Source organism: Sapajus apella, unplaced genomic scaffold (genome assembly GCF_009761245.1).
Source record: "Sapajus apella isolate SASKATOON/1434 unplaced genomic scaffold, GSC_monkey_1.0 scaffold85, whole genome shotgun sequence".
NCBI lineage: Eukaryota > Metazoa > Chordata > Mammalia > Primates > Cebidae > Sapajus > Sapajus apella.
The window spans coordinates 2,930,811-2,948,304 of NW_022437025.1; the positions used below are offsets into that span (position 1 = coordinate 2,930,811).

Sequence of the window (17,494 nt, forward strand, 5' to 3'; positions counted from 1 at the left end):
CCATAGCCTCGCCCCGCCCCCAGCCTCTACATGCCCCGCCCTGCCCCTCAGCCGCCCTGCCTGCTGTGCCCCGCCCTCTCCTCGCCACGCTCCTCCCCTGCCCACTCACCATGTAGTCCCGCCCCGTCCCTGCCTCGTCCCTCCTCTCCCCGCCCCTTCACAGCTTCGCCCCACCCCATAAGTCTCGCCCCGCCCCACCCCGTGAGTCTCGCCCCGCCCCACCCCGCCCCTTCTCCGCTGAGCCCTGCACCTTCGCCGGGGTGCGGCGCTGCGCTGTCAGCGGCCTTGGTGGCTCTGTGAGGCCGAAACTGTGGGCGAGGAGGCGGGCTGGCGTCCTGGCCAGCCATTGGCAGAGTCCGCAGCCTGGAGCTGTCAATAATGTCGGCCTGCGTGGCCCCGCCTCCGCCGGCGCAGCGTCGTGGGACGCAGGGGGCCGCGGGGTTTGCCGGGACGGGTCCAATATGGACGGCCGCTTCGGTTCCGCTTCTACCCGCGGCCCAGAGCCCCATTCATTGCCCGGGTGCTGAGCAGCGCCGCGAGCCGGCCCGAGGCCTTCGGGGACTGCCCTGCCGGGGGAGAGACCGCCATGGCGACCCTGGAAAAGCTGATGAAGGCCTTTGAGTCCCTCAAGTCCTTCCAGCAGCAGCAGCAGCAGCAGCAGCAGCAACAGCCGCCGCCACCGCCGCCGCCGCCGCCGCCGCCGCCTCCTCAGCTTCCTCAGCCGCCGCCGCAGGCACAGCCTCTGCTGCCTCAGCCGCAGCCGCCCCCGCCGCCGCTCCCACCGCCGCCCGGCCCGGCTGTGGCTGAGGAGCCGCTGCACCGACCGTGAGTTTGGGCCCGCTGCAGCTCCCTGTCCCGGCGGATCCCCAATGATGGCTGGGGTGGCGACAGCCCTGCAGCCTGCAGGCCGGCGACGCGAACCCCGGCCCCGCGGCGCCAGGGTGACCCAGCAGCCCCAAACCCGTAGGGACACCCGCTCCGTCCTGCGGCGAGACCCTCCCCCCTCTTGAGCCCGGGTCCTGCACTTGGGTCTTCTCTCGTTCTCCCGCGAGGAGAGGCAGAGCCTCGTGGGAGCCTGTCCTGAATTCACCGAGGGGAGTCATGGTTTCAGCCCTCTCGCCCTTCCCAGGATGCGAAGAGTTGGGGAGATAACTTGTTTCTTTTGATTTGAAGAGAACTTGGAAGAGCCGAGATGTGCTTTGGGCCACTTCCCTCTTCTAGTCTGAGAGGGAAGACGGCTGGGGGCGCGGGACACATCGAGAGGAGCCGGGGTTTGGAGCTGGAGAAATGTGGGGGTAGTGGATGACATAATGCTTTTAGGACGTCTCGGCGGGAGTGGCTCTGGGGGCGGGGAGTGAGGGCGCGTCCAATGGGAGATTTCTTTTCCAAGTGGCACTTAAAGCAGCCTGAGATTTGAGGCTCTTCCTACATTCTCATGGCATTTCATTTAGTTCATAATCGCGGTGGTAGTAACCCGATTTTAAGCACCACTTAAGAGACCTGCTCATCTAAGCGCAAGTTGGTCTGCATGCATTTGAATGAGTTGTGGTTGCCAAGTAAGTGGCGAACTTACTTGGTGATTAATAAAATTATCTTAAATATCAGGAATAGTTGATTAAAGTTTATTGCCTATTTGTGTTGGGAATAAAACCAACACGTTGCTGAGGGGGAGGTTAATTGCCGAGGGATGAATGAGGTTTACATTTTGCCAGTATTGCAGTCAAGCTTGCCAGAATATGGGGGGGTCTGCAGACTCCACGGACACCTCAGATGTGCCAGCAAAAGGGCTTCTGTTTGCTTCATTGCCGACAGCTTGTTACTTTTTGGAAGCTAGGGGTTTCTGTTGCTTGGGGATAATTTTTGAAACAGAAAAAGACCTTTAAAACATCTAGTGGAACCCCAGGACTTTCCCTGGAAGCCCTGTGGTGAGTGTTCAGCAGGAGTTAGGAAATACTCTGCTGCAGTTCAGGCCTTTCTCTTACCTCTCAGTATTCCGTTTCCGATCTGGATGTGTACCAGATGGCATGTGATAAGAATATCTCTATTAAGACTGATTGTTAGTAATGTTTCTTGTTCTTTGTTTCTGTTAAGATCCTTGTCTTGTCTTGAAAGTTTAGTTAGAAAATGAGGATTTGGAGAGCAGCGCTAGCTTATTTGTTAGGATAAAATTTAGGAATATTCTTCTAAAGGATGAAAAACTTGTTTGGATATTTCGAGAAATTTTTAAACAATTTGACTTACCTCTTTAGTAAGGAATTTCTCATCCTTCCAGAAATTTACCATAGTGCCTTTCAAAGAGGTAGGTGTCATGGAGGTTCACACGTTGCATGTATCTTGTGTAAACACTAAACAGGGAGGGCTCTTGGTGGGAAGGGAAGGAAGACCTTTCAGCTGGGCTGCTTCAGACACTTGATCATTCTAAAAATATGCTTTCTCTTTCTTATGCTGATTTGGCACAACCTGCATTTGCTTATCTTCAAAATATGGGTATCAGGAAATTTCTTTGCTGCCTTGACAAAGGAAATAGATTTTGTTTCATTACTTTATTTTAAGGTAATATGTGATTACCTTATTTAAAAAATTTAATCAGGCCTGGCGAGGTGGCTAATGCCTGTAATCCCACCACTTTGGGAGGTCGAGGCCAGCGAATCACCTGAGGTCAGGAGTTTGAGACCAGCCTGGCTAATGTGGTGAAACCCCATCTCTACTCAAAATACAAAAATTAGCTGGGTATGGTAGTGCTTGCCTGTAATCCCAGCTACCTGGGAGGCTGAGGCAGAAAAATCTCTGGAACCCCGGAGGCAAAGGCTGCAGTGAGCTGAGATCGAGCCACTGCATTCTTGCTTGGGCAACAGAGTGAGACTTTGTCTCAGAAAAAAAAAAAAAAAATTAAGCTATTATTTTTGCATAAGTAATACATTGACACAAATTCTGTAATTGCAAAAAGGCAATAATTAAGATATCTTCCTTCCATCCCTTTCCTCTGAGTACCTAACTTTGTCCCCAAGAGCAAGCACTATTACAGTTCCTCATGTATAATCTGTGCATATTGTAAGATAGATTTAAAATGATGTTAAAACAAAAGTAGTTTAGAATAACAACTTTTTATTTATTTACTTTTGAGATGTCTTGCACTGTCACCTAGGCTGGAGCGCAGTGGTATGGTCTTGGCTCACTGCAAACTCCACCTCCTGGGTTCAAATGATTCTCCTGCCTCAGCCTCCCCTACCGAGTAGCTGGGATTACAGGTGCCCACTGTCACGCCCAGCTAATTTTTGTATTTTTAGTAGAAATGGGGTTTTACCACATTGACCAGGATGGTCTTGAACTCCTGACTCTCAGCCTTCCAAAGTGCTGGAATTACTGGAGTAAGCCACTGCGCCTGGCTAGAATAACGATTTTTAAAGGTTCTTAGCATGCTCTGAAATCAACTGCATTAGGCTTAATTATAGTTATTTTTAAATAAAATGCATATTTGTCATATTTCTATGTATTTTGCTATTGCAAAAGGAGGTATTCACTAATTTTGAGCAATAAACACTGCTCACAAAGTTTGGATTTTGGTATTTCTGTTCACATGCTTCAGCCAAAAAATCCTCTTCCCAAAGTAAGACTGACTAAAGCAATTTAGAAAGTATCTGTTCTGGCCGGGCGCAGTGGCTCACTCCTGTAATTGCAGCACTTTGGGAGGCTGAGGCGGGCGGATCACCTGAGTTTGGGAGTTGGAGACCAGCCTGATTGATATGGAGAAGCCCCATCTCTACTAAAAATACAAAATTAGCTGGGCATGGTGGCATATGCCTATAATCCCAGCTACTCAGGAGGCTGAGGCAGGAGAATCACTCGAACCCGAGAGGTGGAGATTGCAGTGAGCCGAGATCGCACCATCGCACTCCAGCCTGGGCAATAAGAGCGAAACTCCATCTCAAAAAAAGCAAATATAATAAGTGGTATATACAGCGGGTATGGCTCTTGATCTTTTGTGTGGAACTGCGGTGTCACGCCATGCATGGGCTTCAGTTTAAATATGAGTGTATGTGCTCTGCTCAGGATATTGGATGCAGGAGTTCCGTGTGGGGTGCTGGCTGCAATCTCAGCAAGTCTAGTGTGCTTGGGAGGGTCCTCACAGTAATGAGGGGCAATTGATAGTGCTTTTGGCACTTACTCTCCTTCAGATTCCTATCTGGTGTTTCCCTGAGTTTATTCATTCATCAGTAAATACTTACTAAACATGCACTGTATGCCTGGCAGTGTTCTAGGTGCAGGGCTCAGGAGTGAGCAGACAAAGTTCTGCCCTCATGAAACTTTCATTCTAATGAGGGACGCAGACAATAAGCCAGTTAGATAAGTAAAGTATACAGTATGTTAATAGTGGAGGAGGAACTTCAAAGCAGGGAAGGGGATTGGGAAATGTCAGGGTTAATCAAGTGTTGACTTATTTTTAAAGTTTTTTTTTTTTTAAGGGCTTTCCAGCAAAACCCAGAAAGCCTGCTAGACAAATTCCAAAAGAGCTGTAGCATTAAGTGTTGGTGTTGACATTTTATTTTTGTTTTATTTTTTGAGACAGTCTTGCTCTTTCTGCCAGGCTGGAGTGCACTAGTGTGATCTCAGCTCACTGCAACCTCTGCATCCTGGGTTCAAGCGATTCTCCTGCCTCAGCCTCCTCCTGAGTACCTGGGATTACAGACATGCACCACCATGCCCGGGTAATTTTTGTATTTTTAGTAGAGACAGGGTTTCGCCATGATGGCCAGGCTGGTCTCGAACTCCTGGCCTCATGTGATCTGCCTGTCTCAACCTCCCAAAGTGCTGGGGTTACAGGCATGAGCCATTGCGCCTGGCCAGTGTTGACATTTTAAATAGGGTGTTCAGGGAAGGTCCATTGAGATGACATCTTTTTTTTGGAGGAGGCAGGGTCTTGCTCTTTAACCCAGACTGGAATGAAGTATCATGATCCTAGCTCACTTCAGCCTTGAACTCCTGGGCTCAAGTGATCCTCCCGCCTCAGCCTCCCAGTATGTTGGGACTTACAGGTGTGAGCCACCACGCCTGGCCAGACGAAAGCTTTTGAGTAAAGACCTCAAGCAAGTTAAGAGTCTTGTGTAAGGGTGTATGGAGTAGGGATATTCCAGATAGGAGGAACAGGTCCACAGTCTTCCTGTTTGAGGAACAGCAAGGATGTCATTTTAGCTGGGTGAATTGAGTGAGGGGGACATTTGTAGTAAGAGATAAAGTCCAAGAGGTCAAGGGGGGGCCATATCTGACCAATACTACTTGCCTTGTAGATGGAGTAAAGATATTGGCATTTATGTGAGTGAGATGGGATGTCACTGGAGGATTAGGTCAGAGGAGCAGCATGATCTAAATTTCATTCTTAGGTGACTCTGGCTGACCACAGAGTGAAGGGGAACGTGGGCAGAAGCGGAAGTCAGTTAGGAAGCCGCTGCAGTGCTCAGATAAGCATGGTGTGCTCTGTCAGGGCACCGGCTCTGTGCAGTGTGAGGAGTGACTGGATTTTGAATGCAGAACCACCCTGACTTGATGAACTCTGCTAAGTCTAACAATTTAGCCGTAGCTGGTGTTATCAGTTAGGATTGTGTCCAACTGCAAGCAGCAGAAAATGCTGCTACAGTGGCTTAAACTGATAAGCAAGAGTTCATCAGAAGGCAAAAATAAGTCTGTTTAGGGAAATTCAACAATAAGTGAAGGAACCCAGGCTTGCTCTTTCTTTTTTTTTTTTGAAACAGAGTTTCACTCTTGTCGCCCAGGCTGGAGTGCGGTGGTGCGATCTTGGCTCACTGCAGCCTCTGCCTCCTGGGTCCAAGTGATTATCCTGCCTCAACCTCCCAAGTAGCTGGGATGACAGGTGTACACCACCATGCCCAGCTAATTTTTGTATTTTTAGTAGAGACAGGATTTTACCATGTTGGCCAGGCTGGTCTTGGACTCCTGACCTCAGGTGATCCACCTGCCTTGGCCTCCCAAAGTGCTGGGATTACAGGTATGAGCCACCATGCCTGGCCAGAACCCAGGCTCTTTCTTAAATTTAGCTTGCAAACCCTTGCTCTCATTCTTTTCCCTTTGTATTTTTATTGTTGAATTGTAACAGTTCTTTATATATTCTGGATATTGGATTCTTATCAGATAGATGATTTGTAAAACCTTTCTCCCTTCCTGTGGATTGTCTTTATACTTACTTGATAGTGTCTTTTGAAGCACAGAAGTTTTTAATTTTGATGAATTCTAGTTTATTGATTTTGTCTTTGGTTGCTGTGCTTTAAGTGTCATATCTAAGAAATCATTGTCTAATCCAGAGTCAAAAAGGTTTACTCCTATGTTTTCTTCTAAGAATTTTAGCGTATTGCATTTAGGTCTGATCCACTTTGAGTTGCCTTTTATATTCGGTTCAGGTAGAAGTCCAGCTTTATTCTGCTGCATGTGGTTATTCAGTTGTCCCAGCACTATTTGTTGAAGACTATTCTTTCCCCATGGAACTGTCTTAGCACTCTAGTTGAAAATTAATTGTCTTTAATTGTATAGATTTATTTCTAGACTCTCAGTTCTACCTGTTGGTCTTTATGTTGATCCAGTGCCAGTAACATTCAGTCTTGATTACTGAAGTTTGTGTCACAGTTTAAATTCATGAAATCTGAGTTTTCCAACTTTATTCTTTTTTTTTTTTTTTTTTTTTGAGACGGAGTTTCGCTCTTGTTACCCAGGCTGGAGTGCAATGGTGCGATCTCGGCTCACTGCAACCTCCGCCTCCCGGATTCAGGCAATTCTCCTGCCCCAGCCTCCTGAGTCACTGGGATTACAGGCACACGCCACCATGCCCAGCTGATTTTTTGTATTTTTAGTAGAGACGGGGTTTCACCATGTTGACCAGGATGGTCTCGATCTCTTGACCTCGTGATCCACCCGCCTCGGCCTCCCACAGTGCTGGGATTACAGGCTTGAGCCACCGCTCCCGGCCCAACTTTATTCTTTTGCAAGATTGATTTGGCCATGCTGGATCCCTTGCATTTCCATATAAATTGTAGGATCAGCTTCTCAATTTCTACAAAGAAGCCATGTAGGATTCTCAGAGGGATTCTGTTGAATCTATAGATCAACTTGGGGAGTAGTACCATCTCAACAATATTGTCTTTGATCTATGAACATAGGCAAACTTTGTGTAAATGGTCAGATTGTAAGTATTTCAGGCTGTGTGGGCACAATATCTCTGTCACAGCTACTCAGCTCTGCCATTGTAGCATGACAGTAGCCATAGGCAATATGCATGAGTGTGTGTGTGTTCCAACAGAATTTTATTAATGACAGTGAAATTTGAGTTTCATGTAATTTTCACCTTTCATGAAATATTACTATTCTTTGATTTTTTTTTTTTTTTGGTCACCCATTTAAAAATGAAAAAACATTTCTTATCTTGTAAACTGGCCAGGAACATGCAAGTTATAGTTTGCCCACCTCTAGATTAAAATATGATAGGACCACCTTTGGAAAGCATTTCTCTTTTGGCTGTTTTCTTTTATTAAGTAGTTTTAAAAATTATAAAAGTTACACATAGACATTATAAAAACATCTTCAAGCAATACAGAAGATGAAAAACAAAGCCCTTCTTCCAGTCTGTCATCTCTGTCTAACTTCCTGAGAACAAAAGTATTTCTTTTTGTTTTCAGATTTTTATATGCATGTATAAGCATTTAAATGTTATTTTTTGTTTGCGTGACTGAGATCACATTACGTGTATTTTTTCACTTAACAATGTGTCATAGATGTTGTTCCATAGCAGTACCTATAATGAATTGCTATGTAAGACTGTAGAATTTCTTTTTAAAAGAGGACTTGTGGAGATGTAAAGGTCTCACATTATTCTGGCTGCAGAATGTGCTGGTGACATATTCTCTCTACCTTAAGAGGTCCCCATCCCCATCACCTCCATTTCCTGTTAAGTGAGTCAGCCACTTGGTAAACTACATTTGAATGGAGCCGCACTCAAAACGTTTAGTCTTATTCAGACAACAAGGAGGAAAAGTAAAATACCTTATAAAGCACTGTTTAATATTGTATGAAATCGGATCAATTTGGGTGCTAGAGTATATGTTAGAGACATGACATGCCATACGTCCTAGCTATCACAGGTCTCAGGGACAGCAGTTCAGTATCATTTGGGAGCTCATAAGAAGCAGACTCTGCGTGACCTAACAAATCAGAGTCTGCGTTTTAACGGGCTCAGTGAGTGACTTACATGCCCATTGGAGTTTGGGAAGCACCACTGTAGGTGCTTAGACCTTACCTTTGTTGTTGCTAATAACAATGTAAGCATTTGGGAGGAGGACCTGTGTTGCTCATACGTATCCAGGTGTAGCTAAGGTGACCTTGCTTATCTGCTGTAGGGCCATTGAGCATTTGTGTAACTGTGACGAGTGAGCTGAGGTGAGCCTGCAGAGAGCTCCCAGCCATTGGCAGTGGGACTCACTTAGATGAACTGGAAGGACCCTTTCACTCGAGCGCCCACTGTGGGAAAAAACAACTGAATGAAGGTAGAGGCAATGTGCAATTTTATTTACAGTACAAAGGAGAGCTGTGGTTAGAAGGTGACAGTTGAGTGGAAAGAAGGGGACAAGCCATGTGGAAAGCAGGAGTAGAGAGGTCCAGACAGAGTTAATGGAAGGCAGGAATGCTTTCCATGTTTGAGAACTGGGACAGGAGGCCAGTGGTTGAAGCAAGATGAAGGGCAGAAATAGGGGATGAGGCTGGGAGAGATGAGAGATTAGAGACGAGGGTCTTGTGCACCAAGATAAACTTGTGTGGTCAAACAGGTAGTTTAATGTATGTTTTCAAGAGATCACTTTAGCTGGGCGCAATGGCTCATGCCTGTAATACTAGTACTTTGAGAGGCCGAGGTGGGAGGATTGCTTGAGGCTGGGGGACCAGCGTAGCCAACATAGCAACACCTACAAGGTCTCTATAAAAAACCTAAAAATTAGCTGGGCAGAGTGGTATATGCCTGTAGTCCCACCTACTCAGGAGGCTGAGGAGGCTGGAGTATTATCCAGGAGTTTGAGGCTGCAGTGAGCAGTGATTGTGCCACTGCACTACAGCTTGGGGAAGAGAGTGAGACCCTGTCTCTAAAAAAAAAAAAATCTGTAAAACAGAAAAGATCACTTTGACAGCACCACATGCTGGTGAGGATTTAGAAAAACTAGGTCACTTAATCATTGCTGTTGGGAATATCATGTAGTATGGCCACTCTGGAAAACAATTTGGTGGTTTCTTATAAAACTGAACATGCAACCAGCAGTAGCTGCAGTCCTAGGCATTAATCCTAGAGAAATGAAACTTAACGTTCACATAAAAACCTGTACTCAAGTGTGCATAGCAGCTTTACCGTCAACATCTAAAAACTGGAATCAGCTCAGATGTCCTTCAGCAGGTATATGATTAAACTACTCAGCAATAAAAAGGAATGATCTACTGATAGCAGGCAATAGTTTACATGAAGTTATGCTAATGAAAAAAGCCAATCCCAGAAGGTTACATATTGTGATCCTATGTATATAACATTTTGAAATGACACAGTTTTAGCGATGGAGAATAACTTAGTGGTTGCCTGGGGGTAGAGGAAAGAGAAGAGAATAGAGGTGAGTGTGGTTATAAAAGGACAACACGGGGATACTTGTAGTGGAAATGCTTTGTCTTTTTTTTTTTTTTTTTTGGAGACAGAGTTCTTGCTCTGTCACCCAGGCTGAAGTGCAGTGGTGTGATCTTGGCTCACTGCAACCTCTGCTTCTTGGGTTAACGGGTTCAAGTGATTCTTATGTCTCAGTGTCTCGAGTAGCTGGGACTACAGGTGCATACCACCGTGCTTGGCTGATTTTTGTGTTTCTCGTAGAGACAGGGTTTCACCATGTTACCAGGCTGGTCTCAAACTCCTGACCTCCCGTGATCCGCCTGCCTCGGCCTCCGAAAGTGATGGGATTACAGGCGTTGAGCCACTGTGCTTGACCAAGGAAAGAGATGCTTTGTCTTGACTGTGGCATATAGAAATTGTATATAACTAAATATATAAATGAGCAAAAATAAAGCTCCTCGAAAATCTAAGTAAGATCAGTGGATTGCATCACTGTCAATATTCTGGTTCTGATAGTGTTCTTACTACGTTAAATAGTTTTGCAAAATGTTACCATTGGGAAAAAATGGGTAAAGGGTACACTGCATCTCTGTTATTTCTTACAGCTGCATGTGAATCAATAATTATCTTAACAAAAACTTCAATTAAAAAAAAGTCTGCCTGGTCTATAGCTGGGAGGCTACTTAAGTCATCAAAGCCGGACATGCTGGTGGCTTTGATGCTACCATGACTGGTAGCAGTGGTGGTGGCAAGTGGTCAGATTCTGGATCTCTTGAAGGAAGATCTGACAGGATTTGCAGATTCTTTAAAAAAAAAAATGAGATTATAATTCACATACCTAAAATTCACCATTTTTAGAATGACTTCGTTGATAATTTCTAAGATGTGATTATAGAATACCATAGTGTCCATGAGTTTACATGCTCCTCCTCACATTTGTGTGCCTGTGCAGATGGCTTGATTACACAATTAGAAGAGGCTGACTGAGGTTTGTTTTAATTTTTTTTTTGAGGCAGAGTCTTGCAGATGCCCATCACCATGTGCAGCTAATTTTTGGTATTTTTAGTAGAGACAGGATTTCACCCTGTTGGCCAGGCAGGTCTCGAACTCCTGACCGCAGGTCATCTGCCGCCTTGGCCTCCCAAAGTGTTTGGGATTACAGGTGTGAACCACCACACCAGGCTGTTTGTTTTAATTTTGAAGGTGAAGTTAAAGTGACTACATTTACCAAAAGTGGTTGAAAAGCCAACACTGTTCTTACCCTGTCTTTCCACTTCTTGCTTAGAGCAAGGCGGTTTCTTTTTCACTTTAATTACCATACTTACTTTTCATGTATAACAAGTCAGTTTGAATTATCAGTTCATCATCTAATTAAATTCCATGGGGGAAGGAATTAGTTTTAGTTTTCCTAAACTTTCAAGTTTGCTTATTGGACAAAATGAGATAGAAAGGTAGTATTTTTCAGTTAGATTTTTTTATTTCTTTGGTAATATAAATTTCTCACAAACTTAGTAGTCTTCTAGTTTAATTGTTTTTGGTTGGTCCTATGTTTTGGATTATCCCTCTCTACTATATTTTGATAGTGCCAACTGTGAAGACATCTGAAGCCACAGATAGTTTGGATGGGAAGGAGTCACCTTTAGCCTGATTATCTTTGCCAGGCTGTTTATCTCCTTTTGCTTAGCTGAGAAGTTTTTTTTTTTTTTTTTTTTTTTTTTTGAGATGGAGTTTTGCTCTCGTTGCCCAGGCTGGAGTGCAATGGTGCTATCTCGGCTCACTGCAACCTCCGCTTCCCGGGTTCAAGTGACTCTTATGCCTCAGCCTCCCGAGTAAGCTGGGATTACAGGCATGCACCACCATGCCTGGCTAATTTTTGTAGAGATGGGATTTCTCCATGTTGGTCAGGCTGGTCTCAAACTCCTGATCTCAGGTGATCTGCCTGCCTTGGCCTCTCAAAGTGTTGGGATTACAGGCGTGAGCCACCGTGCCTGGCCTGAGAATTCTTAATAGGAGGCTTATTCCCAGCTATTTGGGGACATGGAAGTGGTTAGCCATTGTTTATATTTTACTGAGGTCTGTGTGGTATGTTGAGTACAGTCAGTTAACGATGTGATTTTAAGAACTGAAGGCAGCTGGTATATAGAGTAGGTATTGTGTTTCTTTGAATTGAATTGCCCATCTGTTGTAATCTATGCCATCATCTATACTGCTGAGAAAGAAAAAAAGTTTCTAATCAAACTATAACATGCCATTGGTTGTAAGATGCAGTTCGGTTTTAGTGATGCTAACATGATACAAACGTGAAATTAATTGAGAATTGGTGAAATACAGAGTAGATTTAAAGCCAGAAGACCTGAGTTTAAATGCTGGCTGTATGACTTCATATCTGTGTGATCTTGGGCATGTCATGGTTGGCACTTGAATGTCTTCTTTCTGTAATGGGGAAAGTGAGGCTAGTCATGATGACTCATGCCTATAATCCCAGCCATTTGGGAGGCCAAGATGGGAAGATTGCTTGAGGCCAGGAGTTTGAGCAATTGGGTAACATAGTGAGACTCCGACCCTACAAAAAATTTAAAAAAAAATTAGCCAGACCTGGTGGTGCATGCCTGTGGTCCCTGCCACTCAGGAGTCTGAGATGGGAGAATCCTTTCAGCCTAAGAGTTTAAGGCTAAAGTGAACCATGATTATACTACTGTATTCCAGCCTGAGCAGCAGAGCAAGATCCTAACTCTAAAAAAAAGTAAAATAAAATAAAATGGGGAAAATGAGCTGCTTTGGTAACATCATCTGTTTTTTCCGTGAGCAGCGTAGCTTGAAAGCTGTTGGTGAGCTCACATCCTGTGCTTCCCTGTCCTGATCCCCATTTGGCCCCCAGCGTGGAGTGTTATGGTTTATTCATAGTAGTCAGGAAGCACTCATTGAATGAATGAATGATGTGTAGAAGTAAGCGCCAATGGATAATTCAGCACATACTAATTTCCTTCTTTTTTTTATTTTTAGAAAGAAAGAACTTTCAGCCACCAAGAAAGACCGTGTGAATCATTGTCTGACAATATGTGAAAACATAGTGGCCCAGTCTGTCAGGTGATTGCACTTTGAACTGTCTAGAGAAAATAAGAACTGTGTATATTTTCAGTCTAATGGGCTAGAATATTCTTTGTGTCCCCGTTATTTTAAATGGATTCAGAAATCCATTTAAAATAAAGAAGGACCCGTTTCCCATATTTCTGGCTATATGCAAGGATATCCAGACACTAAGATGAATAATGTTCCCTTTTTATAATCTTTTATGCAAAAATTGTAACCATTATGGGTAATTGAACAACATGTTTATGTTTAATTAGCACCCCTAGCAACTATGGTTATTTTAAAATCTTCTGTGGTTTGATATTTTTGCATTTGTTGCAATAGTAGGGACAGCACAAGACCATACAGTTTGTCTCTGTCATTTGCTTTCCTTCAGCAGTTTGCTGCTGTTTATTCTTCCCTGTTGGGGTACCTGTGTTCCTGGCAGTGGCTGGAGCCTGCTCCTCTCTGCTTTGGGATTAATGGGGTCGTGGGGCATTGATTGTAGGTCAGCTTTCCTTGCATGATCTTTCTCAATGGGGTGATCTAGCAGCACCTTCTTTTGTAACTGCTTTGCTTTTGACTCTCTTTCTGACTGTTATTCCTAGTAGCTGTAGATGGTAAATATATTTAGGCCTGTTTCCAGTGGCTGAGTAGGAGACATATGTACCTATGATATCTGAATTCTGTTACCCAGATGGACATGTGTGAAATAACTTGCCTTGCTTTACTTTCCCTTGGAATAAATAATTCATATTATTCTCCTGCTGGAAGCTAGAAAAAGCTCTTTATAATTGCTTAGAAAAAGATTTTTAGACAAATAATCTTGATTTTAGTACTGACAAAAATGTTTGGTGATTTATTTGTTTTTTAAAAAATTTTCCTCTTGGCCATTGCTTTTCACTGTTTTCTTTTTAGTGTGGTAAAATACATGTAATATTTACCATCTTAACTGTTTTTAGGTATACTTTCAGTATATATATTCATAATGTTGTATAGCCATCACTGCCATCCACTTCATAAGTTTTTCACGTCACAAAACTGAACATCTGTCTCATTAAACTCCCCATTATCTGTCCTTTCCTGTAGCCCCTTTCTATTTCTGTCTCTATGAGTGTAACTGCTCTAGAGACCTCATATAAGTGGAATCCCACGGGATTTGTCTTCTTTTTGGTGATCTGCTTATTTTTAATGCCACTGTACATTTGTATTTTACACTTTCAAAGTGGTTTCATAAAACCATTTCATTTTAGGTTAACTCATTTCTATTGTGTGTGAAATACTGTGTATGATTCTGTTCTGTTTCTGTCTAATTTGTAGAAATGTTGTGGGAAGAAAATGAAATAACAAATGAGCATATGTCCTGAAAATAAAAATATAAAAATTCTAAGTTAGCATGCTATTGTAGAACACAACACTATGATAAAAGTAGGGGAAAGAAAAGGTTTGAATTCTGTCTCTGCTGCCTGTGTAAGCCAGGTGACTTTAGATAAGTTTTAACGTGTTTGAGCCCTCACTGGCTCGTTTTTGAAATGTAATCCCTAGTTACACAGTTCTTGTGGGTCAGATGATGCATGTGAAACACTGTGAAGAAGTAACTGCTAGATGTGTTCATTAGCCACCTGAGTGGGAAGCATATCCTGTTGCGATGCCCATCCAAAGCTGTACGTTATCTTTACTTTTCTTGTGAAATGACTTTAAATACTTGGCAAACATTTGGTTGTTGTTCATCTGATCTTCACCATCCAGGTCTCAGGAAATATAATTTCTCTCTGAAAGCTTATTGACCCAGGAAACAAGATCTCTTCCAATATGAGTGGATAAGGCTTTATTCTAAGCATTTTGTTTTTTGAGAATTTTCAAATGGAATTCATGGAATGTTGGCTCATATTCGCATATTAATAAAGTATGTTGAGATATCTTAAGATTGATTTGTGGTTCTATTTGCCGTATTAAATCAAAATAATAGCTGCTAATGGTTTTCACATCAGTCTGTCTCTTGTTTTTATGGAGTAATGCTGAGAGTTCATTATGTTTCTTGCTCTACTGAAGAGCATGTTAAAAGGATTTTTTTTGGAGTCAGAGTGGTTGTCCTTGGTTTCACAGGATGTGCTCTATACTTTGCAGGGATTTCAGAGTATATGGCTGAAGTTGATATTTTATATAAATGTTTTATGGAAACTTATTGATGATCACTGTTTCCCGTTATCTCTCCTAGAATATAATTAAATCTTTGGAACTGTTTTATATTTGTCTCCATCGAGGTTGTATAAATGGCAGCTTCTGAGGTTTTCAGTGCAGGAGGTCATCTAAAACTTCGTGTATATTGTGAAAATGTAGTCTGCTTTAAGTACTCTAAAGTGGTGTAAGTTACTGGTTCCTAAGTATGGATGAGCATCAAAATCATCTGGAAATTTTGTTTAAAATATAGTAACGAAGGTACCTCACTGTCCTTTTTCCCAAACACACTTCTGCATTCTGTTTTGGTAGGGCCTAGGCATTTTTCACAAGTATCCTCTTGGGAACACCCAGGAATGCTCACTTGAGCAACCTCTTACTAATATATACTTTGATAAAGTTGCTAGGTAAAAAGAGATAATATAAAAATCCATAGATTTCTCATGTATTAGCATAAATCAGCTAGAAAATATAATGTTTAAAGATCTAGTTCACAGTAGCACCAAAGTATCGAATTCTAGGGAATTGATAAGAAATATGCAGAAACTTTATAAAGACTTCTATTAATGTTTCTGAAAGACACAGGTGACCACTCTCTAGACAGGAAGATTTTATATCACTAAGTTGAGTTTTCTCTAAATTAACGCAGAAATTTAAAATAATCTTGATCAAAATTCTACTAGAGTTATTTTTGAACTTGTTGACTGCAAGAATAAATATATAATTGCAAAGAATATCTGGAAATCATCACTAGGCCCAGTGTGGTGGCCCATGCCTGTAATCCCAGCACTTTGGGAGGCTGAGGCAGGTGATCACCTGAGGTCAGAAGTTTGAGACCAGCCCGCCCAATGTGGTGAAACCCCGTCTCTACTAAAAATACAAAAATTAGCTGGATGTGGTGGCACATGCCTGTAGTCCCAGCTACTCAGGAGGCTGAGGCAGGAGAATTGCTTGAACCCAGGAGGCAGAGGTTGCGGTGAGCCGAGATCATGCCACTGCACTCTAACCTGGGTGACAAGAGCAAAATTCTGTCTCAAAAATAAAAAGAAAAAAGAAATCATCACTAATATGGTGAGACCTGATGTATGTGACATTAAAATAGTGATTGGACATTAAAGCAGGTATAGAACAGAAAGTTAGAAGAGTGTATGTGTGTATCTGTGTGAATTTATGATGGGTGTAACATGTTTGTAGTAGAAGAGAAATAATACATTTATCTGTTTGGGAGAACATTATGTCTCTGTCTCATATTGCAAACAAACATAAAGTTCAGATTAATTACCCAAATATGAAAAAATGAAATAATTTCTCCCAAAAAGTTTAATCTTAGATTGAAGAAGGCTAACATTATAAAGGAAAAAACTGTTTTGATGGGAATATAGTTCAGTATGTCAAAATCCACCTTACATGAAATTGAAAATAAATTGAACTTGGTGCTAGCTTGTGTAAAGAGCAATTATAAATCACTAAGATAAAGCCTGTCAGCCTATTGGCACCTTGTTCTCAGACTCCCAGCCTCCAGAACGGCGATGAGTAAATGCCTGTTGTTTAAACCACCCGGTCTATATGTGACATTTTGTTACAGCAACTCAAGCTGATCAGGACACCAGGAATCAGTAGAATGAGACTAAAACAAAAATAAGAACCTTTTTAACCTGTCAAACTGGCAAACATTTAGAATACTCAGATTTTTGCCAGAGTTGATACAACCTTCTAAGAAGACAATTTGGCAAAATAGAAAGCTTTAGATTTTTGTCTGTCTAACCAGCGGTTTTACCTCTGGGGCACTTAACCTAGGAAAGGATGCAATGACATTGGTGCAGTGCTGTTCATCCCATTAGAAAATTAAAAATAAACTTAATGACATATCACCAAAAAGGGAATTGAAAAATTAAGATACATTTATTGTTTTTATTTATGTATTTATTTATTGAGATGGTGTCTTGCACTGTTGCCTGGGCTGGAGTGCAATGACACAATCTTGGCTCACTGCAACCTCCTGCTTCCTGGGTTCAAGTGATTCTCCTGCCTCAGCCTCCCGAGTAGCCGGGATCACAGGCACGCACCACCACACCTGGCTAATTTTTTGTATTTTGGCAAAGATGGGGTTTCACTATGTTGGCCAGACTGGTCTTGAACTCCTGACTTTGAGATCCGCTCACCTTAGCCTCCCAAAGTGCTGGGATTATAGGCGTGAGCCACTGCGTCGGCCATATTTTGTTTACGCTTTATTAATTTTTTTTTTTTTTTTAGATGCAGGGTCTTTCTCTGTCATCCAGGCTGGGTGCAGTTGCATAATCACAGCCCACTGCAACCCAAACTCCTGGGCTCAAGTGATCTTCTGCCTCAGGTTTTGAGTAGCTGGGGGACTTTCGGCAGTGCTACTGCACCTGGCTAATTTTTAAATGTTTTATAGACGGGCTTTCGCTATGCTGCTGAGGCAGGTCTAGAATTCCTGTGCCCAAGTGATCCTCCCACCTTGGCCTCTCAAAGCACTGAGATTACAGGCATGAGCCACCACTTCTGACCAATAGATATTGACATTTGTGACTGGAAAATATATTAACAATGTGTTAAAAAATTCTATTAAAAAATCATGAAAGGTTTTTGCTT

The 17,494-nt window shown here is 42.7% G+C and overlaps 1 protein-coding gene and 1 non-coding gene across 4 annotated transcripts in view; one reads left to right on the forward strand and one right to left on the reverse strand.

Annotated features, from left to right (window-relative positions):
- The first annotated feature begins 428 nt into the window (after window positions 1-428).
- Window positions 429-17,494, forward strand: part of HTT (huntingtin) — a 153,332-nt gene continuing 136,266 nt past the window's right edge. For 2 of the 3 annotated variants that reach the window (XM_032254023.1, XM_032254022.1), the window contains exons 1-2: window positions 429-825; window positions 12,638-12,721. In XM_032254023.1, the coding sequence (XP_032109914.1) occupies window positions 587-825; window positions 12,638-12,721 (323 nt within the window). In that variant the 5' untranslated portion in view covers window positions 429-586. The remainder of the gene's footprint in view (window positions 826-12,637; window positions 12,722-17,494) is intronic. The other variant, XM_032254021.1, reaches the window with a different exon arrangement.
- Window positions 4,461-4,522, reverse strand: LOC116534092. The gene has a single exon (XR_004261585.1). It is a non-coding gene; the product is annotated as a U7 small nuclear RNA (small nuclear RNA).